Genomic DNA, 27,613 nt, shown 5'->3' with positions numbered 1-27,613 from the left:
GAGTGAACCAGTGGATGGAAGACCTCTCTCTCTCTCTCTCTCTCTCTCTCTCTCTCTGTAACTCTGTCTTTCAAATAAATAAAATAAATCTTTTAAAAAAATTACATTCCCTTTATTTTCTGCTGATTGGGAAGACATGGTTCAGACATCTGTATTAAGCTCGGAGGAGGCTGGAGCCTTGTTGCAGCTTTCATTAAGAGCAACTGGAATTAATTTGTTGTTAATGAGATCAGTATGAAGCAAATGTTCATTGAAATTAAAAACAGTCTGGTTTGGTGATGATCTCTGGGTATTATGGAGCAAAGAGCACTGGTTTTTCATATTTTAAAAATTTAATTAGTCTGCGAAACCTTAGAATATTGTCCCAAGTTTCTAGAGATGCTGACATCAACAGCTTCGTGTGTGTCACCGTCCTTTTAAGAAAACACTGGCAGATCCCCTCCATCCCGAGGGTCAGGAGCCAAGCTGCCACGGACAGATCTCGGCCTCCTGTGCGGCTTCAGGACTGAGAGACTGGGGAGGAATTTTGTTCAGAGTTCCTGACAGCCGCACTCTGAGAGAGGAGGGACCTTCCGGGGGTCACGCGGGGCCGGATTGAGCCCAGCCTAGGTGGGAGGGCACCTTCACGTAGGTGTCGTCTGGAGGGCAGGAACCCCAAGTCTGACTCCAGAGGACCGGAGTGGTTGTGGTGGAACAGGGCCCAAGGCCAACAGGGCAGCCCCAGCACTGCTGGGAGACCGCAGGGCGGGCCAGAGCCAAGGCCAAGTCCTTTCTCAACCAGCCCCCATCCAGGGGGGCTCTCCCCGCGGCCCCCCAGGCTGCCGGCAGTCGGCTGGGTCCCAGAGCGTCAGCAGAGAGGCTGCCCCTGTGACCCAGCAGGAGAGAGCCCCATGCTGAGCTCCCAGGGGGCCCCCAGACGCGGGGCGCAGCTTTGCCGGCTCTTGGCTTGCCACCCCCACCCGACCGCGCTTGCTGTGTGGCCCCGGCGAGGTGCGGCGGCCTGCAGCTCGGTGCTGTTCCCTCCTCTCCAGGAGTTCGAGCGGGAGAAGCACGCCCACAGCGTCCTGCAGTTCCAGTTTGCCGACGTGAAGGAGGCGCTGAGGCAGAGAGAAGCCATGCTGGAGGTAGGCCGCTGGCCCCGAGCTTGGAGGTCTGTCCCAGCTAAGGCTGGCAACACCACACACACGGCCCGGCTCCAACCGGCAGGAGGTCTCCAGTCAGGGCCTCCAGAGGGGCCTGGTTTCTGTGGTGGGGCGCCGGCTCCCCGCCGGCTCCCAGTAGGGACGCTAATGCTGTGGGATCAGGGCCCCACCCTTCCTTCCGACCTTGTCTAACCTCGGTTGCCTCCGAAAGACTCTGTCTCCCAGCGTGGTCACAGTGTGGATGGGGAGTCCCCATGAACCTGGGGGAACGCAGCTCAGATCGGGGAGTCCCCGTGAACCTGGAGGAACGCAGCTCAGATCAGGAGTCCCCGTGACCCTGGGGGAACGCAGCTCAGATCGGGAGTCCACGTGAACCTGGGGGAACGCAGCTCGGTCTGTAGCAATGACTGAAGTCAGCTGTCTGCTTAAAAGGGCGCGCTCGGGCTGACTCCCCAGGGAAGCTCCCTGTGCAGGACGGACGGGAACGTGTTATCCCTGGGGAAAGGGGGACTGTTCAGGTAGGAACAAACTCAGGGCACTGGGGCGGGAGATCGTCCTGGCTCACCTGAGTGGCCTGTGGAATCGCGAGGGAGGGCAGTGGGGATGGCAGAGGTAGGCAAGGTGGCAGCACGGGGGTGGGGTTGGGGTGACATGGGTGGGTTCCCGAGGCTGGGAAGGGCCGGAACTTAGGGCCCCCGGAGCCTGCAGACAGCACTGATTCTCAACCCTGAGACTCCCAGCCGATGGCCACCTTCCGGAACTGTGAGCGAGTAACTGGCCGGTGTGTTTAGCCGGTTAGTACCGTGGCAGCAGGACACGGATCAGGACTGGCTTTTGATGTGTCACTCATTCATGGCCCGCACTGGCGCCTTTAGGAGAGACTGTCACCCGGGCTGGTTCTCTTCAGGAGTGGAAAAGGGAAGCCGGCGCCACGGCTCAACAGGCTAATCCTCCGCCTGCGCCGGCACACCGGGTTCTAGTCCCGGTCGGGGCCCCGGATTCTGTCCTGGTTGCCCCTCTTCCAGGCCAGCTCTCTGCTATGGCCTGGGAGTGCAGTGGAGGATGGCCCAAGTGCTTGGGCCCTGCACCCCATGGGAGACCAGGAGAAGCACCTGGCTCCTGGCTTCGGATCAGTGCGGTGCGCCGGCCACAGTGTGCCAGCCGCAGTGGCCACTGGGGGGGGTGAACCAGTAGAAAAGGAAGACCTTTCTCTCTGTCTCTCTCACTCTCCACTCTGCCTGTCAAAAAAAGAAAAAAAAAAAGAAAAGGGAAAAACGCTCTCGGAGGAAGGGACCCCAGGTGCTGGCGGCCGAGGTCGCGGGGCGGGGGACGCGCTGCGGGGTCTCTTCCTGCTTCCCCTTCACCTGCTCGCTCCTCTCTCTTCCTTTCCTCAGGAAATCCGACAGCTGCAGCAGAAACAGGCGAGTTCTCTCAGGGAGATTTCTGACCTTCAGGAGACGATAGAGTGGAAAGACAAAAAGATAGGGGTAGGACCCACGCGCCTCCGATTCACACGGGCGGGCTGCCTAGCAAGAGCCCGGGCTTGGCGCAGACGCTTGCACGGGGCCGCATGAACCCCACGTGCCGCCCGGCTAACAAGGAGTGGACACACCCAGATTGCTCTAACCTAGACCTTGACGCTGACTTCCGCCCCGGGGCTTCCGCCTGTGTGGCCGTAGCTGCCCCCTCTGCCCGCGCAGGTCTGTGGGGCCCAGGGTTCCACTTCCCGCCCTTCCCTGCCCAGGGCTTCCTGGGTGTGTTTCTCGAAAGGGTTCGCGGAAGCTGCACGGGCTATGCCCTGTGGGTTCCCCCCACCCCTGCCGAGGACTCTCCCCGGTCAGGGTCTCCCCAGACCCCTCTCCCTCACAAGCAGAGAGAGGCAACCCACGTCCGTGCAGGAGGGAAAACAGGAAGGAAGGAACCCACAGAATGACTGACAGTTTTCCAAAAACTAGCGGCTCCTGCCAGGGGCCCTGGAGTTGTGCAGGCGGGGCTTCGGCTGGTCACGGCACGGTCACAGCAGGTTCCCGCTTAGCTGGCCCACGCCAAGGAGCGAGGGTGCATGTGCTTACCGGGAGCACGGGACGGGAGGCTTACCTGCGACAGCACCGAGCGTCCAGGTGTAAACAGCATCCGATTGCTAAGCCAGTTGTCCCTGGGGGTTCTCATGCATCCCTCCCTGTCCCTTACGTCCCCTCTGTTAATGGGTGCATGTGCTGCTTGTGTGGACACCCTGACGCCTGCTGTGAGGCCGCACGTGAAGCTAGGGGAAGAGGCGGGCGCTGGCGTGCTCTAGCGCGTGGGAGCCGGCACGGCACCTGTGTGGCGTGAGCTCGGGAGCTGAGCGCGTGCATGCGCCCCGGCATCGGGAGTCTGCCAGTGCCGCCTCCCAGCCACCTGCTCACCTGTGCGAACGCTCTCTCTCACCTCTGCCGCCCGCTCAGGCACTGGAGAGGCAGAAAGAGTTCTTTGACTCCATACGGAGCGAACGAGATGACCTTAGAGAAGAAGTAGTCACGCTCAAAGAGGCACTGAAGGTACGGAGCCGAAGTCCCCCGTAGGAAGCGCCAGGTTCCCACGTCAGGTGCACGGCATGATGGGAGTTCTGTTGGATGCAAAGCCTAGGTCAGGGGACAGGGATGGGGCTGGTGCCGTCAGTGTGCCTTTAGCAGGGGTGCCCACTGCCTTCAGCCGATCTTGAAAACAGCCCTGAGCCCCAAGAACTTCTCGCGAGATTACCTGCACTTTCTCCTCATGCTCATTAGTAAATTCTCAGAGTCAGGAATCTGTGTGTGTGTGTGTTAAAGCCTCGTTTAAGGGGGTCTGCAGCTGAATAGCATCTTGGGTAAGTGGTGGGGGCAAGACCCAGGCAGTACCGGAGGAGGAAGGGTCTGTGTCCCGTGTGGGCCGTGTCCAGGGATCTTCAGCTGTTGGCTGCATGCACAGTGGGCAGTGCCCCTAGTGCCAGGAGAGGTGTGGCCTCGGGCACATTCCCAGATGGTCAGCAGAAGCGTCCCAGGGTGTGCTGCTTGCATGCTGAGCCAGGGCCAGGGCGGTGAGCACCCAAGGCTAGGACTCAGCCTGAGGCCGCCCTCGGAGCCGTGAGCAGCGTCGGGGAAGGAGGGCCGGGCCTGGCCGTGGTGCCGCCCTCGGAGCCGTGAGCGGTGTCACGGAAGGGCTGGGTCTGGCCATGGTGCCACCCTCGGAGCCGTGAGCGGTGTCACGGAAGGGCTGGGTCTGGCCATGGTGCCACCCTCGGAGCCGTGAGCGGTGTCAGGGAAGGGTCGGGCCTGGCCGTGGTGCCGCCCTCAGAGCTGTGAGCGGTGTCAGGGAAGGGCCGGGCCTGGCCGCGGTGCCGCCCTCGGAGCTGTGAGCGGTGTCAGGGAAGGGTCGGGCCTGGCCGTGGTGCCGCCCTCAGAGCTGTGAGCGGTGTCAGGGAAGGGTCGGGCCTGGCCGTGGTGCCGCCCTCAGAGCTGTGAGCGGTGTCAGGGAAGGGTCGGGCCTGGCCGTGGTGCCGCCCTCAGAGCTGTGAGCGGTGTCAGGGAAGGGCCGGGCCTGGCCGTGGTGCCGCCCTCGGAGCTGTGAGCGGTGTCAGGGAAGGGCCGGGGCTGGCCGTGGTGCCGCCCTCAGAGCTGTGAGCGGTGTCAGGGAAGGGCCGGGCCTGGCCGTGGTGCCGCCCTCGGAGCTGTGAGCGGTGTCAGGGAAGGGCCGGGCCTGGCCGTGGTGCCGCCCTTGGAGCTGTGAGCGGTGTCAGGGAAGGGCCAGGCCTGGCCGTGGTGCTGCTCACCCAGCTGTGAGTCCAGGGCCGGGGACTCCTCAGGCTCAGGGAGGGGCCGTGGCAGCAGGGGGTGGTGGGCTCGTGCTGGGCAGTGGGCGGGGGCCCTGGGTGCAGCGTGTGGCCGGGTTTCAGCGTGTCAGCGCGAGTGAGACGATTTCTGAAAGTCCCAAACATCTCAGCCACCTCTCGGGACACGTATGAGGGTCTCTCCCTTTAAAGAACCCAACACGGGTTTTCCGGTGCAAGGGCCCCAGTGGGTGACCTGCCCGGATCCGCTCCGTGGCAGCCCCGGGCCGTCGCCCCTCCCGTGAGGAGATGTCTGTCCAGAGGGTCTTGTCACCAGCAGTGAAGTCCTGCGTGGGGCCCCGTGGGAGAGAAGTCGCCCGTGGAGGGAGTCATCCTGAGGCACGGTGTGGACAGGAGGTTGCCGCCTGGGCCCCAGCACGCCCGTGTCTGCGTGCCCTCCACACGAGGAACGAGTTTCCTTAAGCTAACGCCTGAGAGTGAGCACAGCAACAGGACTGTTTTTGTCCACAGAAACATGGAATCATCCTAAATTCAGAAGCAGCTACCAACGGAGAGACCCCAGACCCTCCGAATAACGTTGGCCACCCTACAAAAGAAGAGATGGGTGCCCTCCAGTCGGCCGGGGACGGGGCGCTAGGTAAGTGTGCTGCCCTGGGCCCTCTCACCTTCCTGACCAGCCTCCACCCACCCTCCATGCGTTAGTGACATCGAGGTCATTGTCACTGATCCATTAACAGCCGCACGGCATGCCATGTTCTGTCACGCCACGGTAACCCCGCCCGGCGACGTGGCCGCCCATGCACCCTCTGGCATGCGTCTCTGTAGTGCTCACCACCCATGGCTCGAGAACACGTCTTCTGCTTCTCAAAGCTGCCCAGTGAGACTGTGAACACAGGAAGACAGCCTTGAACTTCAGTGCCAGTGTGGAGGGGACCCTTTAGCCTTCGTCAGACGGGTGCCAGCTGTGGCTTTCTAACCTGCTGTGTTTCAGCCCTGTCAGAAGTCAGTAGAGAGGCCGTCGGGAAGGCCAGCGGGCGTTTCTGCAGGCCCGCCCTGCCCAGCACTGTCAGAAGTCAGTAGAGAGGCCGTTGGGAAGGCCAGCGGGCGTTTCTGCAGGCCTGCCCTGCCCAGCACTGTCAGAAGTCAGTAGAGAGGCCGTCGGGAAGGCCAGCGGGCGTTTCTGCAGGCCTGCCCTGCCCAGCACTGTCAGAAGTCAGTAGAGAGGCCGTCAGGAAGGCCAGCGGGCGTTTCTGCAGGCCCGCCCTGCCCATCCCACGCGCAGCAGTTTGAGACCCGAGGTGCCTGTGCACCCTGCACTCTGCTTGTTGATGAGCGCGGCGTGGTTGCTGCCCCACGTCGCGCCCAGGGTGGGCGGGTGGCCCTCAGTGATGGGTGCAGTCAGTGCTGGGAGAGCCTTCCCAGTGGGAGCCAGGCTGCACCCACCTGGTCACACATGGCAGCTTGTTTGTCGCAAGAGTCGACTTTGGGTTAAGCCCCCGGGTTTGGCCTTGTGACTGTGACAGCTGCCTTGCAGGTTTCACGCTGAGACGAGGAGCGAGGCCCGGGCCCCTGACTTGTAATTTTGATTCAGAAGCTGTCACATTTTGGAAATAGAGGTCCCAGCATTCAGGACCGTGTCCCGAGGAGGTCGTGCGTTGCCTTTGCGCCCTCACGGAACCACGCAGCTCTTGTAACCGTGTCAGAGTTGTTGAGAAAAGATGAATCAATTTCTGTGTAGGAGTCTGATCTCGCTGCTCTGGTCCACACACATTTTAAAAATCTTGACAGCCATTGTGAATGCTTAGCAAATCAGAAACAGCAGCTCTGTGAGTGGGCTCTGTGTGTTTTTCGTTCACATGTCCCATCAGTGAAAACTGGGAACTTCCCAACACATACATTTGCTCTTAATTTATACAGGCATAGCTACTTAATATAAAATACGCATTACAGAACATATCCAGTAATAATAGATTTTTTAAAGGGTGAAGTCAACCTGACTCTCCAAAGAATCCCAGTATTGTCTCCAGTTTTGCCTGGGCTAAGTGTGCAGTTGGCTGAGTCGTAGATGGTCCAGCTTGGACCTGCAGCAGCACCGTGTCCACGTGCAGGGGCGTTGTCCCTCGAGAGCAGTGCTGTGCCCTCCGGCCGAGAATGATCCCTCACTTAGCGAAGTGGCCGTCATGGTGGCGACCAGGAGCTGCTGCCACCTGCTGGGACTCTCCCTGTCCCTCGGGGCCTGGAGCGCCGGGTGGGGCACCTGCCTGGGATGCCCTTCCAGGAAGACAGCGGCGGGGTGGTGGAAGGTGGATTTCTTTTGGATGAACTATTTCAAGATGTTGTCCTTGAGGTCGACCTTGAGGCAGAGTTCCTAAAAGCCACTTTGAGGGCTGTGGGGCAGGCAGGGTAGCGACACCTGGGGAAGCGTGGGCAGTCAGGGGCCTTCAGAAGGGACCTGGAGTCCTTTCCCCAGCCCATGCTTGGGGGTTGTCGAGCTGCTCAATCCAGAGCGCTTCCTGGCTGTACAAGCCCCACGTCCCCTTTAGGAGCCGGTTCACACGGACGCGGCCACACCTGCCTTCGCCACGCGGTAGCACCCTCTGCTGACGACAGCTGTGCTAATGCCGCCGCTGCTCTGCCGCCCAGCTGGCAAAGTCGCCTGTTTCCCGTGGTCTCTGATGACTCTCTCTGTCTCTCTCTCTCCAGGAACAGGGTTGGGTGGGAGTCAGAACCTGTATTTGCGTTTTGATGCATACTAAGTGGTCGCACATCACAGGATCCCCTCAATTCTCTCGATGGTCTTTTAGGGAGAGCCAAGGAAGTGGAGGTGGAGAATGTGGGGAAAAGAGAGATGTTGCAGAATGCTGAGCGAGCCCAGCACAAGGAGGACGCGGTAGAGGACAGTGTGGACAGAGAGGTGTTACGTCCTGGCGAGAGCATGGAGGACCGGAGAGCCGCGGAGCACGGTGCCCCGTCCCTAGGAGCGCTAGAAAGTGCCAAAGACGAGGAGGCTCAGAGCCCAGTGGTGGGCAGCGCCTCTTCCCTGGAAAGTCCAGAGCAGGCTGCTGGCTCTGGGCCGTCCCTGGCCGCGTCCGACTGTGCGAGGGATTCAGGTAGCGGAGGCCCAGGCACCGGGAGTGGGCTGGACCTCCAAAGCCACAGTGAAAATTCTGTGGAAACGCAGGAGCAAGAGGAACCGGAGGATTTGGAAAACAGCTCGGATGGGTTTGGTCCCAAACCGTGTCAGGAGCCTGTTGCTTCGCAGACGTCTGAAGTCAGAAGGGTGAGCGGTGCAGACACCGTGCAGCCAAGTGGAGACCACGCAGAGAGCGTGGCGGGAGTGGGGGTGACTCACAGCAGGCGCGCGGGCACGGAGCGCAGTGAGGAGGCTCAGAGTCCTGGTGACGGATGTGCGGCAGACAGCCCCGGAGAGCCGGGCCCCGGCACAGGGCGTGGTCCAGAGGGCGCCTCTGCCACCCAGGAAGTCGTGGAGCCCCGGGAGGGCCCGGCTGAGGGCACCGGAGTCAGCAGGGGGAACAGCACAGAGGAGGAGGGGGAAGCAGAGACGACGGGCGAGGCCCCCACCCCCCCAGACGGCCAGCCCACTCCTGAGTCTCCAGCAGCCCAGAGCGCCCGGCAGGGAGCCCCCAGCCCTCAGACGGCAGGTGCCGGAAGTGACCCCCCAGATACAAAAGAGCCCGATGAAGACCAGAACGACCCGCAGCGAGAGGCAGTGGAGTCGTTGCAGAAGAAGCCGAAGAACAAGAAAAAGAAGAACAAGAAGAAGAAGTCTCCAGCAGCCGCAGATACCCAGCCAGGCACTGAGGAGGGGCCGGGGGCCGCTGCGGAAGAGCAGGGAACGTGCAGCAGCCAGGCCCCGGCTGCGGAAGCGCAGGACGCGGCGACAGAGAGTCCAGAGCAGACGGCCGTGGCCGGAGGCGGTGGACACACTGAATGCCCAGGAAATCCTAAAACTGAGTCGGACGGAAAACGCAGCCAAGAGGGTGACGGAGTCCACGCAAAGGCCGGAGACGCAGTGGCCAAGGGAGACACATTTGCTCTCGGTGACGACACTGTGCCGTCCCCGGGCGCCAGCGGCAGTGATAAAGAATCAGATGGAAGTGTTGTAAACGATGACGCCAAGAAGAATGGTGCTGCCCAAGGCCGGGCCCCAGAGCCAGAGAACGGGGGCGGGACCGACAGCGTTCCCTCCCCGGACATCGCTGACAGCTCGCAGATGCCCCAGCAGCCGAGTCAGCCGGCCAGGGAGGCCTTAGACAGCGTGAGCCTGGAGGACGATGACCCGTCCGCCTCAGCAGGAGAGGGGGGCGACCTCAGTGTGGAAAGCAGAGTGGACGGGAGAGCAGGAAGCGAGAAGGGCAGAGGCAAAGAGGACTGCGCCCTGTCCTGAGCCGGCAGGACGGCGGAGGCAGGCCTGGCACTTTTGCACAGTCGATCTGATTCTCAGGGCCCCGTCCCCACCCTCGCTGGTGGCTGACAGTCACCTCCACCCTCGCTGGTGGCTGACAGTCACCTCCACCCTCGCTGGTGGCTGACAGTCACCTCCGCCTGTCCCCACCCTCGCTGGTGGCTGACAGTCACCTCCGCCTGTCCCCCACCCTCGCTGGTGGCTGACAGTCACCTCCACCTGTCCCCCACCCTCGCTGGTGGCTGACAGTCACCTCCACCTGTCCCCCACCCTCGCTGGTGGCTGACAGTCACCTCCACCTGTCCCCACCCTCGCTGGTGGCTGACAGTCACCTCCACCTGTCCCCACCCTTGCTGGTGGCTGACAGTCACCCCCAGTTATCTGCTACTCTGACTGTTACCTGCAGGCTTGTATCAATCATCGGGGTCATCGGCCAGGTTAGCAGGGGCGTGTTTGATCATCGCGGTCATCGGCCAGGTTAGCAGGGCGTGTTTGCTTCAGTCCAGGTCCTCACTGAGATCATCCCAGGAGCATCCAACAACGCATTCTGCTCATATCCCAGCCTGAAGTGAGAAGATCCCTCGCTTGCCTTCGCTGATACGAATGTGGGTATCTGTGACCAAATATGTTACATCTGACTCAGATGACCAAATAGCATTCTTAGGTTTCTGCGTCGAGGGTAGGATGGGTATTTAAATAAGGGGAGGGACCCACGGAAATGTGTCTACTTCTGTATCTGGTCTCATGTGTGCATTCCCACCCGTGTGGTGTCTGATGTCAAGAAGAATGAGCAAGCGGCACGCAGGTCCCTGCGTGGGCACACTTGCACCTCAGGGCTGGCGAATGTCCGATGTGCTAGGGAGACGGCCCTCGCCTCTACCTCCGACCCACTCCTCCCTGAGAACCCGAGTCTGCCTGGCAGGCTGTTCTAAACGCTCTTCGTGACGGTGCACCAGGTTCACTCTATGCCAAGAATGCTTGCAGGGCTTTTTGGAAGCGACATATACTGAAACTGCACTTCCTGCTGCAGTATTGGGTGGGAGCAGCCGCTTTGAAATGTGTTTAACCTTTACGACCAAGCCTCCCTCTGTTGCAGTCTGATCACTGTTCAGAAGAGCCACGCAGTAGCTTACTTGTTCCCATGCAGACTCGTTTGACCATTATAGGACATTCTGAAGAGTTGAATCTCTTGTGGTATCCTGGTATAAATATTTTTATTTGTTATTTCTCAGTATATTCTTATTGCAAAATTGTTTCAATCTGCCTACAGAAAATATATATTTTCTATATAAAGAAGCATTTAAAAAATCAAGTAATTGTATAGGTAAATAAAAAATCATTGTAAAATATGCAATCACACAAGGATGTCGATTGTGAACGGTGTGACATCGTCTGAGATTGTGTAAACTCATATCACTGTTACAAGATATCATTGAGTGCAAAAATACCAACACCTCCATCAAGCTTGAGGCAGACCTACGTGTTACAATGTAATTGAAATAAAAGCATCTTATGGTGTCACAAGCCTGTGGTTCCATCTTTGGGCTGCTCGGGGCCGACTCTGCCTGTGGGCGCACCTGCTATCGCCTCCCGGCCCACTCACTCCCACCGGGCTTCCACCGAGGCCCCGCTGCCCGTGCCCTTGTCGGGATCCTGAGCCAGCCTGGAGCTAGGGCGGGGCCCCCCTTGGGAGCAGTGAGCTCACCCTCACATCCTCTCCCGTGATGGGGGGGGCCCTGCTGAACCCCAGCGGGGAGAGTCTGCATCCCATGGCAAGCATGGCATGGTGTGGAGAGTACGCTGAACGTGGCACACAGACGTGGCCATTTCTGCGAAGCGTCCTGCAGTGCAGAGAATGGGACCGAGTCTCCGCGAGGCCATATAAGTAGAGACGTGAGTGGAGTCCTGTCCCAGCCACTGCAGGGCCTCGAGGGGTGCGAGTTTGTGAGTCTAAGTTTAGCAAAGCTGGTTTATACTGGAACGCACATCGGAAAACAGCTCTCGCTCCTGCTTTTAAAGCCCTCTTGGGAAGCGGCCCAACAGCTAAAGCCACTGGGTGGTGAAGCCGCCACCCGTGTCCGGGCCTTCCCTCCCTTCCCGGACTGTTCACGTCTCAGGGCCTCGGCTTGGCCGCCCTGCAGCCTCATTCACAGCATGGATCAAGGGTTCTGGTCCCGTAGGGCGCACGCGGCTCTGCCAGGGGACACGCAGGTGGGACCCAGCTCCCTAATAGGGAGCAGACAGCTGAGAACCAGGAGGCGAGCAGAGGAGAAGGACCGAGAGCCCAGACGGCAGCCCCCACGTGGACCCCGGCCAGGGTAGTGACACCCCCCCCCCCGCCCCGGCACGGTGATTGCTGTGGGGAGACTGTTTAGGAGGCATGGGAGTCTGTGTGGCAATTTAGAGATTCCTGTGTCAGGAGACTCCAACTCGGAAAAGGTTAGAGAGGTTCCCTGTTAACCATGTCCCGGAGCAACCGAGACCGTTCAGGACATGGCTCGCTGATAGCCTGAGTCAGAAAGCCCCAGGCCCGGGCGCGGCTGCTGTGCATGGGGTAGACAAGGCTCCCTTCAGAAGTGTCCCACGTCAGGTGCAGTTCCAGGCCACGTAGCAGTGGGGAAAGGTCACAGACTTTCAAATTCAAAAGGCCGGAAAGTGATAAACCTTATCAAAGGGTTTTTAAGAACGAGATGTCCGTGGGTACTTCCATGGAAGAGGAATTAAAACGTCCGCTTTTTGCATTTTCCACAGATGTTTTGAAGATCCCTCATAGATGTGATTTCAAAATTAACTTGCAGCAAAATCCTTCCCTTCTAAAAATTCAGTTTTTCCAGGAACTTTTTAAAGGACCCTGGTATGTGTAGAAAACTTGGTTTTTCAAGAGAAAAAAAGCCTCTTTCTCCTCCTCCCAGTCTGCCACCCCTCTTAGATCTCCAGATGTGAGTGGCTGGGAGTGTCCCACTTGGCCCTGGAAGAAGGCACATGTGCCACGTGTGCCACGTGTGGGCGGGAGGCTGGCCTGGGGGGAGGCTGAGCTGCTAGTGCAAGGAGGGGGCCGAGGAAGAAGGCGGTCAGCACCTTCCTGGGGAGTGACGGGAGAGGCTCCCCCGGGGTGGACAGAGGATGGACGATCCGCTCCTGAAAGGTGCCGCTCACCTCGCCGCGCCTCGCCTGCTGCTGGGAGTTGGGGTGCGGAGCTGCCTCGGAGCCGGCAGCGAGCCTCAGCTCCGGGAAAGACCCTCGGAGAAGTCGGGCTCGCTGAGGGGTCAGCCTGAGGGCGTCTGCTGGCCGGGGATGGCGCCGGCAGCCCGGGACTGGCCACCCCCAGCACTCTCTAGAAGGCCTCACTCCTCTCTCTCCTACTTCAGGGGTCCGTGAAATGCCCACGGGAAGTTTATCGGGATTCTGCGTGTGATGTCTGTAGCCCCCAACCTCAGTTGCATAGTCACAGTTCTTTATACCTGGGCCTCTCAGACCGCACAGCCCACCGCGCCACTGAGGCAGCCCTGGGTTTCCAGTGCTGTTAAATACGTCTCCCAGTACCAGCACTGTGCTGCCGGCCTGTAAGTTAGACTGTAAAACGCAGTCCTCTCACCGTCTTCCTATCAAATACCTTGCTTCTTTCTTTTTCCCACTTTCTTAAAGCTGTGTAGTTTTATTCTCCAAGTTTGAAAAACTTTCTCTTCCTTAAAAGTCCCACTTCTCTCTGTTTTTCGCATGCGTTCGGTGTGGCTGGAGGTCAGGCTATTTTATTCACCTCACTGCCGCGGTTGCTACACCGTAACGTGAATTTTCTGCCAGCCATCTGGGACATTTGATGTCCCCCGATAAGAGTGTCATACACATAACCCCAGCTTCAAGATCACTTTCTGTTGCATTCAGTGTAGTTTACGTAGGAGTGTAAAATATACAAGATGAAACGGAAAGTGGCATTGGCTAAAACAGGGCTTATAACCACAAAAACATTTGTTTCAGTGTCGAGTGGATTTATGGAAGGGAAAGAACAAAACCTCTGTCAGAAGCTATCGAGCCGTGTGCACATTAAAGTGGCATTCAGAGGGTCCTAGGTTTATGTTATGTTCAACTTTCTCCGGTGTCTTTACTGTGTCACTGTGCCTTTCAGAATGGCAGCTGAGGGTCTTTGCAGGAAAGATCAGAGGAGGCATGTAACTTGGGTTATAATGCTGCATGGAAAAATGAGAACGAGATGCATTTGATATGAATTGTCTTCCTCTTGCGTGGCTCATCAAAGGTGATTTTTACTCCACGAGGAATTGGAGCAATCCTGCAGGAGAGCAGTGGCCTCAGGGGTTGAGAGCCCCATGCCGGGGTCAGAGCCCTTGGCCGGGGTCAGGGCCCTTGGCCGGGGTCAGGGTTCTGCTCGGAGGTACCGGCGCAGATCTGGGAAAGTCAGCAGAGCAGAGTGCTCGGGGAGCAGCCCTGAGACCCGCTGGGAGCCCGCAGGGAAGTTGCCAAACCTTCCTGGGCCCTGGTCCTCATCTGTCCTGGAAGGGTTTGCCCACCTGGAGGCTACCAGGGCTGGACAGGCTCAGGTCACGGAAGTTGCTAGAACAGTACTTGGCACAGAGCAGTTGTGCAGGGCGCGCTGGTGTCGCCATCATCATCGTCACATGCCTTTAAACTGATGTGGGATCTACCCCAGACCTTGGGCTCCCCCCGGTGACTCTGGGAAGATCGCAGTACCTGAGGCCCTGCCAAGAGATAGGTGGGGGTGTCCTGAGACTTGTGTATATGCACCCCTTCTGTCTGGGGCCAAGCAGTTACAGAAACCTAAAACACCAGCGTTGGATAACCGAGTTAGCAAATGTGTTGCCCGTGGATGTCTGACTTGCAAACATGTAGTCAGCTCTGACATCGCGGGTGTGAGAACTGAGGGCGGTGCCTCGGGGACGCGGGTGTGGAAGGGAAGGCGCTCACATCACGACGGGTCGGCGTGTCGGTCCCTTGCTAACGGTGCTGGGCTGTGAAGCCTGCGAGGTCTTGTGTTGCAGTGTGGTGTGGCCGTAGCGTTCTTGCATGCCGCCCTAAGGTAGAAGACTAGCCCGTTTGCATGCAGCCGGACGCTGCTCCTGACGAGAAGCATGTCTGGGAGGCTGAGCCCCCAGTGCTGTCTGTGGCCTCATTCACCATGGTACGTGCATCACCCTCATCCTCCATCTCACTAACCGCGGCACCCCCTCCCCATCCAGCCACGCGTGAACGGCGTGCTCCGCTGAGTCACCTAAACCGTGTCTTTCTGGTTTCTTTAGATGTCAGGTTGAAAAAGCTTGTGGAGGAACGGGAATGCTTACTGGAACAGGTAACGAGCTTTTTGCTACTTTACGGATTCCTGGACCCACGACACTCCCATCGCCACCTCTTCCTTCTCGGCAAACCCCTGAGTGTGCCGTGCCTGGAAGTAATCAGCGAGTCAGCCAGTATTTGCAGAAACGAGCCACCAGGGCATCCCAAGGCCTAGCAGGCCTGGCGCGGGCGTCTGCCAGGCTGGAGAGCTGCCTTCGGCACGTGCTGTGGAGCTGCTCGCTACGGGGGACCAGGAGGCCTCGGCCGGGCCACGCGAGCAGTCGGCCCCGCTCCCTCCGCCGCCAGCACCCGGCCGGCAGGTGTTTCCTGGCTGTCCCTGACCCCGGGGGTCCTGACCCGGCTTCTCTCGCCGTCCTCTCCCAGACCTCCGTGCTGTCCCTGTCATTCCACAGAGCCTCAGTTCTCACATTTTCCTCATACGCTTGTGCGACTCTCAAACTTATTTTTTTTTATTTGACAGATAGAGTTAGACAGTGAGAGAGAGACAGAGAGAAAGGGCTTCCTTCTGTTGGTTCATCCCCCAAATGGCCGCTATGGCCAGAGCTATGCCAGGAGCCAGGTGCTTCTCCTGGTCTCCCATGTGGGTGCAGGGCCCAAGCATTTGGGCCATCCTCCACTGCCCTCCCAGGCCACAGCAGAGAGCTGGCCTGGAAGAGGGGCAACCGGAACTAGAACCTGGTACCCATATGGGATGCCGGCACCGCAGGCGGAGGATTAACCAAGTGAGCCACAGCGCCGGCCCCAACAACTCTCAAACTTCTGATGGAGATGCTCTCGAAGTGGGACAAAGCACGGGACAGCGTGGGAGGGGGCTCTCCCCGGGCCCGTGGTCTGTGAGAAACGCGCGTCCGTGGTAACTCCATGCTCCCCAAACAGCACACAGCGGCTCGTGTTCAGTAGGGGTCTATGTGCTCGCACGTGTGGGGAAGGCAGGCAGGGGCCCACCCTCGAGAATGTCCCCTGGAGAGGGAGTCACGCGGGAAAAGCCCTGGGCGGGCACTGGGGCCACCGTGGCTGTGCCTGATTCCCGGTGCGTTCCCGCGGGGGCTGGCGGCCGCCTCTGAGCAAAGCCACAGCTCTGAGAGAGCGCACGGCTTTGCTGGGGGTTTCACCCCAGCACTTCTCCGAGCGGCTCCTGGTTCCCAGGGAGTAAAGTAGCACGCTGACTTGCTAACCCCAACAAGACGTCTGAGGCAGCTGACGTGGGCTCTCTGCGAGTCCAGGAAGTCCTTCAACTTTGAACAACTTTTCACCCAAAGGTGCAAAACTACTCATGCCTGATACTGTAAAAATATATGAAAATATATTAACTATGAAAATAACTCATTTTCATTCCCCAGATCCCCTGCGACTTCCCAAGAAGAATCCCGATAGGCAGGAGGCTTTTACTTACATTTATTTATTTTTTATTATTATTTTTGATTTATTTGAGAGGTAGAATTACAGACAGTGAAAGGGAGAGACAGAGAGAGGTCTTCCTTCCATTGGTTCACTCCCCAGATGGCCGCAATGGCCAGAGCTGCGCCGATCCGAAGTCAGGAGCCTGGAGCCTCCTCCTGGTCTCCCACGCGGGTGGGGGGGTCCAAGCACTTGGGCCATCCTCCACTGCCTTCCCAGGCCACAGCAGAGAGCTGGATTGGAAGTGGAGCAGCTGGGACTAGAACCGGCGTCCATATGGGATGCTGGCACCGCAGGCGGAGGATTAGCCTACTGCACCACAGCGCTGGCCTCCCGTATTCCTTATTATGGGGGAGCGACTCCACATCTGGAAGGTGGTGTGCGGGGAGTGGAACCTTCTACCACACTCCTGTGTGCCGACTCAGGCGTCCCCTGTGCCTGGAACCCTAGGGACGGGATCAGACCTGCGGGGGCGTGGTTTACTTTCCCTTTCCGATGGGCTCTGCGCTCCGCCGCTCACTCTCGCTTTCCCGGTGGGATTTTCAGGTTAAGAGGCTCAAAGGGCAGCTGGAGGAGAAGCAGAAGAACGGCAAGCCGGACGCCCTGCGCTCGGAGGACAGCGTCTTGGAGAACGGGGCGGACGCACACGTCCTGGACCTTCAAAGTAAACGGCAGCTCCGGGGGAAGCGAGACCCTCCCGCCTGCTCTTCTCGGCCTGTGCTGGGGAAACAGCCGGGCCGCACGTGGCCAGTCCTCCCCTGCTGGGCCGCACGTGGCTGGTCCTCCCCTGCTGGCTGGCACGTGGCTGGTCCTCCCCTCCTGGGCGGCACGTGGCTGGTCCTCCCCTCCTGGGCGGCACGTGGCCGGTCCTCCCCTCCTGGGCGGCATGTGGCCGCTCCTCCCCTGCTGGGCGGCATGTGGCCGCTCCTCCCCTGCTGGCGGCACGTGGCCGCTCCTCCCCTGCTGGGCAGCACGTGGCCGGTCCTCCCCTGCTGGGCGGCACGTGGCCAGTCCTCCCCTGCTGGGCCGCACATGGCCGGTCCTCCCCTGCTGGGCCGCACGTGGCCGCTCCTCCCCTGCTGGGCCGCACGTGGCCGCTCCTCCCCTGCTGGGCCGCACGTGGCCGCTCCTCCCCTGCTGGGTGGCACGTGGCTGGTCCTCCCCTGCTGGGCAGCATGTGGCTGGTCCTCCCCTGCTGGGCAGCATGTGGCTGGTCCTCCCCTGCCTGTCCCCAGAGCCCTTGACCACAGAAGCACAGAGATGCCCATGAAGGGGCCGAGCGAGGATGTGCAGGGGCAGAACCAGGGTGTCCCCGGCCGGGAAGCAGAACGGGGGGCCCCAAGTGTGCCTCAGGTCACCACCCTGCCTGGAGGACCAGGCTGACTGCTGGGCGCTCCGGCGGCAATCCTGCGATGGTGCAGGCAGCAAGCTAAAAATGGGCTGAAGGGGGTTAATTAACTTACTTTTTTAAAAAAAGATTTATGTATTTATTTGGAAGGGAGAGAGAGGTCTTCCGTCTGCTTGTTCACTCCCCAAACGGCCACAGTGGCTGGGGCTGGGCCAGGCCGAAGCCAGGAGCCTGGAACTCCATCCAGGTCTCCCACGTGGGTGCAGGGGCCCATGGATTGGGCTGTCTCCACCACTTTCCCAGTCGCATCAACAGGGAGCTGGAACGGAAGTGGAGCAGCCGGCACTGGAACCGGCGCCTGTCGGATGCCAGCATCACAGGCGGCAGCTTCACCCGCTGTGCGGCAAATCCGGCCCAAGGGAGGCTAGTGTACACCATCTCCCGGCCCCTGCCGCTGCTGGTCTCTGCTCACAGGCACTGTCGGGCCCGGGCCCAGACCCCCTTTCCCGGCCTGGAGTCCGGGACAGCGCCTTCTGTCCTCAGCCCTCGCAAGCTGTGGCGCCCGGGTCAGAACTGTCAGCTTTGCCGGAGACCCTGAAGCAGGGGCTCGGTTCCCAGGGAGCGGTGCTGCTTCAACATGTCAGAAGCCCCGAGCTCACCATGTGTTCCTTCTCTCCCAACCTTTAGGGGATGCCAACAGACAGATCAGCGACCTCAAATTTAAACTTGCAAAATCCGAGCAAGAGATAACGGCATTAGAACAAAATGTACGTGGGACGCGTTCAGGCACGGCAGGCGGCTCGGCTGATGACTATCTGACATGTCCCTTGCTAAAAATACCCCGAAGGGCCAGGCTGAGGGCAGACAGAGGGTCCCCAGGGGGCTACGCGCAGGCAGCCAGCCCTCCCGCCCCAGGAGTTCCCTGCGGAGGGACCAGGAGTGGGGGTGAGGTTAGGACTGCGCTGCTGTGGCAGCTGCTGGCCCTCGGGCGTGGCCAGTGTGGCCGGGAGTTCTTAGAAAATGTTGTTCTTGAAAAACGATTCAGGTACTTAAAAAGCACTTCTCACTGGGGCATGCTCTCCCCGGGGGTCCCAGCTCTGCTCCCCAGGTAGGGGGGGCCCTCTGAGGGTCCCAGCCCTGCTCCCCAGGTAGGGGGGCTCTGAGGAGGGTCCCAGCCCTGCTCCCCAGGTAGGGGGGCTCTGAGGAGGTCTCAGCCCTGCTCCCCAGGCAGGCGGGCACTCCTGGCTCCAGACCCCGGGCCCTCCGGCCACCGGCACGCTTTGTCCTTGGGCAGTCTGTGTGACTATGGCGGCTGGAATGTTGGAATTTTTATGGAAACAAACATGAGCGTGGCTGGCCTAGGCAGCGCTAGGCTGGGCAAGGCGTGGCGTTGGTCGCAGAACCCCAGTGCCCACTGCTGCTGCCTTGTGTCTCAGAACCCTGGCCGGGGAAGGCCAGCCCAGAGCCACTGCCTCCTGGTGCCTCGTGCCTCCACGTCCCCTTTACTGACAGCAGTGCCATGGAGGGACAGGAGAGAGCAGACACAGGAGACCCTCGCGGGCTGGGCTGTGAGAGCAGGGAGTCCCTGTGGCTCGGTCCCCAGGCTGTGTCGTGATCGGGGCGAAGCTGGGGGAAGGAGGACAGGCCTGTGCGGTCACTCCTGTGGCTCCCTCCCTCCAGGTGATCAGGTTAGAGAGTCAAGTGTCGCGCTACAAGTCTGCCGCTGAAAACGCAGAAAAACTAGAAGATGAACTCAAGGCAGAGAAGCGGAAGCTCCAACGAGAGGTAAATCCTGAGGCTGTTCTGGGGGACAGGGGCCAAGGCGTCCCCGGAGAGGACACACCAGAGGGGGGATTTAGCACAGGTGGCCACCACCAGGCCCAGCACCGTCAAATCATCCAGCCCCCACCCCCACCCCGGGAATCACACATCAGCCCACGGGGGCTCAGGGACAGCGCCCTGGCTGCCATCAGTCAGTTCAGCCGTGGGTTCACACTGGTCCCTGCGGATCGTTAATTACTGAGACAAAGGAGAAGCCAGGCCTCTTAGCTCCAGGTGCCTTGGGTCCTGCCGGGTGAGCCTGTGGGGACAACCAGGAGAAAGGGGCTCTGCGGGGACAACCAGGATAAAGGGGCTCCAGCCAGCTGGAGACAGCCGGGGGAGGGGGGCAGGGCTGAGTGCCTGGGGAAGCTGAGCTGTTCTCAGGCCACCTGCTGGGCATCTTAACTGACCATTCAACCGCTGTCCACACCTCAGGGGCGATGTCCACACCTCGGGGGCGGTGGCGGGCACAGCCGCTCATCGCAGCCCCACCTCTTTCCACGTTGCCAACGCGGTTGACCTGTGCTCGTATCTGACAAACGCCGCAGGTTCGAGCCTGGGGGGTCCAACTCTCTTGTTTCTCACTCCTGAGCTCGCTCAGGGCCACCCAGAGGATTACTTAGTCTCCAGGCCTGACCTGCAGAGGGCTTGCTCCCGCCTCTGAGAGTGGGGTAGGACCCCAGCGAGGCACCTTAGACTCAGCCTGGGATCCACTGCAGCCGCGTGCTGCGTATCCCACCAGGGGCACCTGCACCTCTGCCTCTCCTACAGCCCCCGCCCCCCCCCCCCGGCCCCCAGAGCTCACCGCCTTTCCCCTCTGTCCCAGCTGCGTTCCGCCCTGGATAAAACAGAAGAACTCGAGGTCAGCAACGGCCACCTGGTGAAGCGGCTGGAGAAGATGAAAGCCAACCGCAGCGCGCTCTTGTCGCAGCAGTGAGCGTGGGCTGGGCCAGGCCGCTGCGGGACCCCCGCGCATGCGCGTGCGCACCGGCCGCAGGTGCTCCCTGCCTCCCGAGAGCAGAGCCCGCGCCCCCGGGTCACCCGAGGGAGCCCCAGCAGCCAGCGCGAGGGGCGCCCTGGGCCGCCGGCGCAGCACCCTCTGACCTGCAGGAGGGTGCGACCCAGAACCGCGCGCGAGGCGGACTCGCCGTGTGTGCACGTGTCTTGCCGCAGCGCGCGGTGTCGCCGTGCGGGGACCCCCGCGGTGGCAGAATCCACCATCCGAGCGACTGCGGCAGTGTCTCCTCGTCTGCGCTTTCCGTGCGAAACACTGTGGAACCACAAGCCATTACCAAGCCAGACGCTGTCGCTGGGAGCAAGGGCGGTCTAGACATAAAGTGGCCTTAAGCAGACTCTCCCGGGCAGCTCACGACGCTTTTATAGGGTTTTTGCGTCCCTCCCGTCCCCAGGAGACTTCCAGGGAAGTTGGGCGGTAGCTTCACTAGGACAGCTTTCCACTGGCGTTCTCGAACCCTCGTATGGAGTTGAAGTTGTTGACTTCTTTTAAAGAATGTACTGTTGGAAAAATTAAAAATGAAACCTTACCAGACCTCGGCGGGGTGGCGTACAGTTTTTTTCCCACGGAGTAGGACAATCTTGAGTTCCACGTCACTTGTTCTATGTGTTTGGGTCATTATTTTAGTTTCTTTTTAAGTATATCGGATCAGGCTTTTCTTTCCCTTTTTTTTTTAAGGCTATTCACAGAATCGGTGCACTCAGGATAAAAGGTAAACGGAGGCCAGAGCTCGGCGCAGAGACGGCAGGGACGGGGTCGGGGCAGGGGCCGGGGGCCCAGTGCTCACTGGGCCCAGCGTGGAGACAACAGGGACGCGGTCAGGGCAGGGGCCGGGGCCTGGCTGCTGGCTGGGCCCAGCGTGGAGACAGCAGGGACGCGGTCAGGGCAGGGGCCGGGGGCCTGGCTGCTGGCTGGGCCCAGCGCGGAGACAGCAGGGATGCGGTCAGGGCAGGGGCCGGGGGCCTGGCTGCTGGCTGGGCCCAGCGCGGAGACAGCAGGGATGCGGTCAGGGCAGGGGCCGGGGGCCTGGCTGCTGGCTGGGCCCAGCGCGGAGACAGCAGGGATGTGGTCAGGGCAGGGGCCGGGGGCCTGGCTGCTGGCTGGGCCCAGCGTGGAAACAGCAGGTACGGGGTGGGGACAGGGGCCGTCGGCCTGGTGCTCGCTGGCCTTTGTGTCTTGTTTCACGCAGGGGTTTTCAGGCAAGCAGATGCCAAGACGGCGGTGCTCAGAACCAGACGTGCTGCGAGGGAGGGCGGGACTTAGGGTGCCGTGGCACCACAGGTCTCAGCCGTCCCCGGCGCCGCGTGGCTCCCGGGCACACGAGGCTGCGTTTCCTTAGGTGCCAGGCGCCGAGGCTCCTCCTGCAGAGGACATGCCGCTGCCCATGGGGGGCGGCAGACACGGACACGCGGGCCGCCGTGGGCCTGCACGGGCGAGCAGAATTTGCTGGAGGGATGTGTTGCATGCCACAAGCGCCCCGTGATGGAGGAAAAGGACGGAAACAGGCGGAGGTCCCTCCTGGACGCTCTGCTGACCCCAGGGCGCTCGCGGCCCACGGGGCAGGAGTCTCCCCGTTGAGGCGGCTTCCACAACATTCTCGGGTCATGCAGAGCCCACGCGTGTGTAGATCACGGGTGACAGTGGGCTGCACGGACCCCGCAGCCCTCAGGCCTCATGGCACAGCCCCCTTGGGGGTAGATGTCAAGTCCACCGGCCCGGGGTGCTGGTGGCCTGCTGCCTCGCGGCTGCCCGTGGAAGGCTGCACGGGGACCACTCCCGGGCGCTCTCAGAGGACACCAGGCCCTTGGTCTCCACCTCTCATGCAAGCCACGTCCCGCTCCTGATCCACGGGAAGCTGCAGCCCTCAAATTCGTTTCGTGGACTCAAACTTCTCCCACAGCTGTAGCTCTTGGGCATTGCTTGCATCCCTGCCGTTGTCCCGAGCCGGGCTGGTGGGCGGGAGCACCATCCCCAAGCCAGAACCCCACCCCCAGTTGTCATGCAGAACCGCTGCTGGAGGAGAAAAGAGATGACCCGGAAAACCTGAACCAGGGCCCGCAAACTTTTTAGAAATGAAGACGGCCCCTGGGACACAGAAGGGACCGCTCAAAAGGCCTCATCGCTGGATGACGTCATCCAAGAGAGGCCGCTCGCGCTGTGTCCGGTGTGCTCCTGCCTTTACGGTTTCTGTTGACGCTTTTGACGCCTCTGTCACTATTCAGCAAATGCAGATGTCTGCTGGCACGGTGCCGAGAACACCGGATAAATGCCCGCCTTTAGGAGGCCGTGGTCTCCAGGGGGAGAAAGCCACACACGCACACACACACACGCCCCACGAGCAGGGCCAGAGGCAGTGGGCTGGGGAAGCGCCAGCCGTGAGCTACTTCCAGTCTTTCGGGTTGGCACAAGCGTCATGGTGCCTCTATAAGTGGCGCAGGCCAGGTGTGGCACACGTGTTCCACACACGTGCTGTCTGGGTGTTCACGGGTGGCAGAGTTAGTGTCTCTGCCCTGTGTGGCCCCTAGCACCTGCAGCCACGTTTGGGGAGCACCTGATCCTGGCGCTGAGCATGCTGGGAACAGAGGATCCCAGCGCGGGCTCAGGGCCTGCAGGCCCAAGTTCCCACCCAGCTTCAGGCACTCATGGCGGAACCCCAGCCTCGCACTTGACTGCTGCCCACTTGCGGTGTGGACCTCTGTGTCGGCCCCTCCCCATGGCCCCTGGCTCGCCTCTTCCTGTCTCTGCCAGAACAGCCCAGCTCAGCCCACCTGCTGGGAGGCCCCTCCCGGGCCCAGGCGCTCTCAATGCCTCTTCCAGTGGGCAGGAGCAGTCTCAAAGGGGGCGGCTGGGGGCTGTGTGTCTCCAGCCCCAGCGGGGCACTGGGTCCCCCGACCTCTGCCTCCTGAGGACAGCGCCCGTGTCTGAGTCTCGGTGGCACCTGCAGCTCAGATGTGCTGGGCTCGTCCCCGCGGGAGCTCTCCTGTCTCCCTCCCACAGCCGCCCCCACGCCCACCCAGGGAAAGGCACCTCGGCTTCACCCCCTGGCCGGCTTGGATTTCCTTACTTGGATTTTCCTTTATTTTTTATTTAGTTCTGTTTTATCTGAAAGGCAGAGAGAGAGAGCGAGCGAGTGAGCGAGCTTCCATCTACTGGTTCACTCCTCCAATGTCCACAAGGGCCAGAGCCAAACTCAAGAACTGGGAACTCCATCTGGGTCTCCCGTGCCGGAGGCAGGGGTGCGAGTACTTGCGCCATCATCTGCTGCCCACCAGGGGGCGCCCTGGCAGGAGGCTGCATTGGAAGGGCTGCTCAACCCAGGCGGCATCGGACACAGGAGCAAACACCTGCCCTTCCTCGGATTTTCTTAGTCTGCCTGGAATTTCGTGGCCACGATGAGCAGCTGTTCCTCACCCACGATGGCAAACGTCATCTTAAGACAAAGGAGCGTATGGCCGGCGCCGCGGCTCACTAGGCTAATTCTCCGCCTTGCGGCACCGGCACACCGGGTTCTAGTCCTGGTCGGGGGCCGGATTCTGTCCCGGTTGCCCCTCTTCCAGGCCAGCCCTCTGCTGTGGCCAGGGAGTGCAGTGGAGGATGGCCCAGGTGCTTGGGCCCTGCACCCCATGGGAGACCAGGAGAAGCACCTGGCTCCTGGCTCCTGCCATCGGATCAGCGCGGTGCGCCGGCCGTGGCGGCCATTGGAGGGTGAACCAACGGCAAAGGAAGACCTTTCTCTCTGTCTCTCTCTCACACTGTCCACTCTGCCTGTCAAAAAAAAAAAAAAAAAAAGACAAAGGAGCGTAATATTTGCCTATAAAATACTTAAATCCAACTTCTTTGGGAATTGAGATCTGGAGCGAGGGTTTGGCACAGCAGCGAAGGCACCTGCTGGGAGTTCGGTGCCCACACTGGGGTGGCGGGTCTGGGTCCCGGCTCCCTGCTCTTGGGCTTTCTGGGCGGCAGCCGCTGAAGAGTCAAGTAGCCGAGTCCCTGCCACCTGTGTGGGAGACCCGGATGGAGTGCCGGGCTCCAGCTTTGACCTGACCCAGACCCGGCTGTTGCAGGCGTTTGGAGAGTGACCCAGCAGATGTGTGATCTCTGCCTGTCTCTCGCATTTGAATAAATAAGAAATAAATATGTTAAAAATTATATAAAATAGAGGCCACTGTGGCATAGCAGGTTAAGCCACCGTCTGCAGCACTGGCAACCCACATCAGCACCGGTTTGAGTCCCAGCTGCTCCACTTCCGCCCAGCTCCCTGCTGATGCACCTGGGAAAGCAGCAGAGGACGGCCCAGGTCCTCCAGCCCCTGCAGCCGTGTGGGAGACCTGGAATAAGCTCCTGGCTCCTGGATTTGACCTGGCCCAGCCCTGTTGGTTTCAGCCATTTGGGGAGTGAACCAGTGAATGGAAGACGTCTCTGTCTCTCTGTCTGTAACTCTGACTTCCAAATAAATAAATAAATCTTTAAAAGTATATAAACTATAAAAATCTAGGTGTAAGAATGTGAAAATGTTCAGTGTCATTAATCATCCAGGAAATGTCCATCAAAACTGCTGTGAGACACCCCCCACCCTGATTCGCATGGCTTTTAGTCGGTAAGAGAAAAAGAACCAAATGCCCCGAGCGCGTGCCTGCTGCTGGCGGGAGGCAGATTAGCACAGCCACCACGGGGTCGTCCGGGAGATCAGTGTGACCACCGTCCCCGGGGGTGTGCATCCGGGGGAACAAAGCGGTGTCTGCACCCCATGTCCACTCAAGCCAAGACAGAGTCAGCCAGACGCTCTCACTGGGTGAAGGAAGACCAGGCGGGAGCTGCGGCAGCACATGGGAAGAACGTGCCAGGCACGGAAAGACCAAGACGCAGGTCTCAGCCGCTAGAGGAAGCGTGGGGGGAGGGGAAGGCCAGACCATGGGCACCGAGATCCGATTTCACGCGAGAAACCAGCTCTCGTGTTTCACAGCATGGCTGGGTGTCTGCAGCTCCCAGAAAGATCTAGAAGCTCGAGGGGCACGAGGCTTTCGACACGGACATGGCGAGAGTTCCTGGGGATGGAAATGGGCGTCACCCTGCCTTACGTGCCCCTGCTCACACGTGTCCAGTTGGACTGCACTCCACAAAGATGTGCAGTTATTCTGTCGATAAAAATACTCGACCCAGGGCGGGTGTCCGGCAGAGCAGCTAAAACGTCACCTGCAGTGGCCATGTCCCCACGTTTGCGCCTGGCTCCGCCCCCAGTTCAGCCTCTTGCTATAGAGCGCCTGGGAGGCATCAGGAGACGGTCAAGTCCTTGGGTCCCTGCCGCCCACATGGGAGGCCTGGAGGGAGCTCCCAACTCCCGGCTTCGGCCCGTCCAGCCCCCACTCTTGTGGGCATTTGGGGAGCAAACCAGGGGCGGGCGCACTCTCCTGCCTCTGTGCCTCACAGATAACTACGTTTGTTAAATGTTTAATTGACGACACTGACAGCAGCCTAGAAAAATCTAGATCCAGTTGCAGCCAGAGGCTACGAGAGAGCAGGACAACTCTGGCCCCCTCGTGGCCGTGCAGGCTCCGTGTGGGGGTCACGCAGACAGAAGCTGGCTGGCTTCTTACACTGAATCTAAGAAGACCAGCCCCTACAGCGTGCCCCACGGGCCACAACCTGCCACGCTGACACACCAGGAAAGCACGGGCGCACACGCGTGTAGACACATCAATATCACAGTGGCGAGGCAGCTTTGAAAGCAAAACGTGTGAAAATCCAATTTCGATCCGCAAGTCTGCTGTGTCACAGCTCGGAAAACACAGCGCGAAACAAGAAGCGGGACGGGGGAGGCATCATGGCCAGAATCCGCGTTGGCACCGGGTCCCTGCCCCGTAGAAGCAGATCTCTATGATAATGTGTAAGAATATATTTATTTTTACCCTAGACACCTTTGCTTGTGTGTGTGTGTGCGCGCACACGTGTGCCATGACTCAGGAATGATGACACAGAGTCTCTGGAAGGTGGCCTCTCTGGACTCTATCAGAATTCACTATTCACCAGGCTCCAGGGAGACAATGGTTCTATCCCCGTGGGGAACACAGACAATAAATCTATAAACGATCCAGAGACAAGATTCTGGACGATGAAAAGACGAGAGTGGGGGCCGGCCTCGCGGGGCAGCAGGCTGAGCCGCCGCCTGCAACACCAGCACCCACATGGGCACCAGTTTGTCCCGGCTGCTCCACTTCCCATCCAGCTCCCCGCTAACGCGCCTGGGAAAGCAGCAGAGGACGGGCCAAGTGCTGGAGCCCCTGCACCCACGCGGAAGACCCAGATGCAGTTCCAGGCTCCTGGCCTGGCCATTGTAGCCACTTGGGGAGTGAACCGGCAGTGGGAGATCTCTCTGTCTCTCCCTCTCTCTGTGTCTCCCTCTCTCTCTCTAACTCTGCCTTTCAAATAAATAATCTTTTTTAGAAAAGTAAATAAAAATACCCTGAAACCTGAAGGATTAAAAGTCCCGTCCACTGTCTGTCTAGAGCAGCACTCACCTAAAGAGATACAGCAGGAGCCACACAGTCATCTAGAATTTCCTAGAAGTTTCATTAAAAATTAATATTTAGTTTAATATACCCAAATTATCATTTTATTGTGTAATAAACATTTTTTAAGATTATTTTATTTATTTGAAAGAGTTACAGAGAGAAGTAGAGACAGAGAGAGAGAGGTCTTCCATCCACTTGTTCACTCCCCAAATGGCTGCAACGGCTGGAGCTGCGCCGATCCAAAGCCAGGAGCCAGGAGCTTCTTCCAAGTCTCCCATGTGGGTGCAGGGGCCCAAAGACTTGGGCATCTTCCACTGCTCTCCCAGGCCACAGCAGAGAGCTGGATGGGAAGTAGAGCAGCCGGGACTAGAACCGGCGCCCACATGGGCTGCCGGTGCTTCGGGCCAGGGCGTTACCCCGCTGCGCCACAGCACCGCCCCCTGTGTAATAAACATTCTAAATTATCAGTGAGATGTTTTACATTCTCTATAGCAAATTTTTAAAGCCAGCACAGCATATATTTTACATTTGTAGCACACTTCAGTTAAATGTGACATTTTCATCATCAATGCTTGATCTGTGTTTAGATTTCATAAAATTTATAGGTGAAAAGGTAGATTCTCAGGCTTGAGTTTTTCCCAACATATTGAGACATTTTCCAATAACTGAATTGAATGCCAATCACTTCTCACCAGTAACTGCACACGCTGACAACAATGGTTCATCTTCTTAGACGCTGGCAGGATTTCAGGTAAAACCCCATCACCTTCCACACGACATCAAGCTAAGTGAACTCACCAACTCACGCTGACTTGGGATTAACA

At 59.6% G+C, this 27,613-nt stretch overlaps 1 protein-coding gene and 1 long non-coding RNA gene across 54 annotated transcripts in view; one reads left to right on the top strand and one right to left on the bottom strand.

The window, feature by feature from the left end:
* The window catches only part of LRRFIP1 (LRR binding FLII interacting protein 1), a 129,223-nt gene extending 108,409 nt beyond the window's left edge, over nt 1-20,814 (top strand). For 17 of the 50 annotated variants that reach the window (XM_070069981.2, XM_089328843.1, XM_089328845.1 and 14 more), the window contains 5 exons: nt 1,032-1,124; nt 2,537-2,629; nt 3,587-3,679; nt 5,458-5,584; nt 7,752-10,897. In XM_070069981.2, coding sequence (XP_069926082.2) covers nt 1,032-1,124; nt 2,537-2,629; nt 3,587-3,679; nt 5,458-5,584; nt 7,752-9,355 — 2,010 coding nt within the window. In that variant the 3' untranslated portion in view covers nt 9,356-10,897. Of the gene's footprint in view, nt 1-1,031; nt 1,125-2,536; nt 2,630-3,586; nt 3,680-5,457; nt 5,585-7,751; nt 10,898-14,385; nt 14,526-14,643; nt 14,694-16,642; nt 16,761-18,131; nt 18,212-19,124; nt 19,230-20,091 lie in introns of those variants that run through there. The other 33 variants (XM_070069992.2, XM_070069991.2, XM_089328852.1 and 30 more) reach the window with 6 other exon arrangements.
* On the bottom strand, nt 1,832-5,451 carry LOC149127240 (uncharacterized). Of its 4 annotated transcripts, none has more exons than XR_016231329.1 (4): nt 3,882-5,451; nt 3,548-3,747; nt 2,507-2,590; nt 1,832-2,380 (listed from the first exon to the last, which is right to left on the bottom strand). It is a non-coding gene; the product is annotated as an uncharacterized LOC149127240 (long non-coding RNA). The 4 variants fall into 4 exon arrangements; XR_016231330.1 differs by having other exon boundaries at nt 1,832-2,376; XR_016231327.1 differs by lacking the exons at nt 3,548-3,747; nt 3,882-5,451 and adding an exon at nt 3,240-3,539.
* Nucleotides 20,815-27,613: the final 6,799 nt, after the last annotated feature.

The sequence above is a fragment of the Oryctolagus cuniculus genome, chromosome 3 (assembly GCF_051225735.1).
Source record: "Oryctolagus cuniculus isolate XC-2025 breed Fujian yellow rabbit chromosome 3, ASM5122573v1, whole genome shotgun sequence".
NCBI classification, from domain to species: Eukaryota; Metazoa; Chordata; class Mammalia; order Lagomorpha; family Leporidae; genus Oryctolagus; species Oryctolagus cuniculus.
The sequence above is the reverse complement of the archived record's forward strand: the minus strand, read 5'-3'. Positions and strand labels throughout refer to the sequence as shown.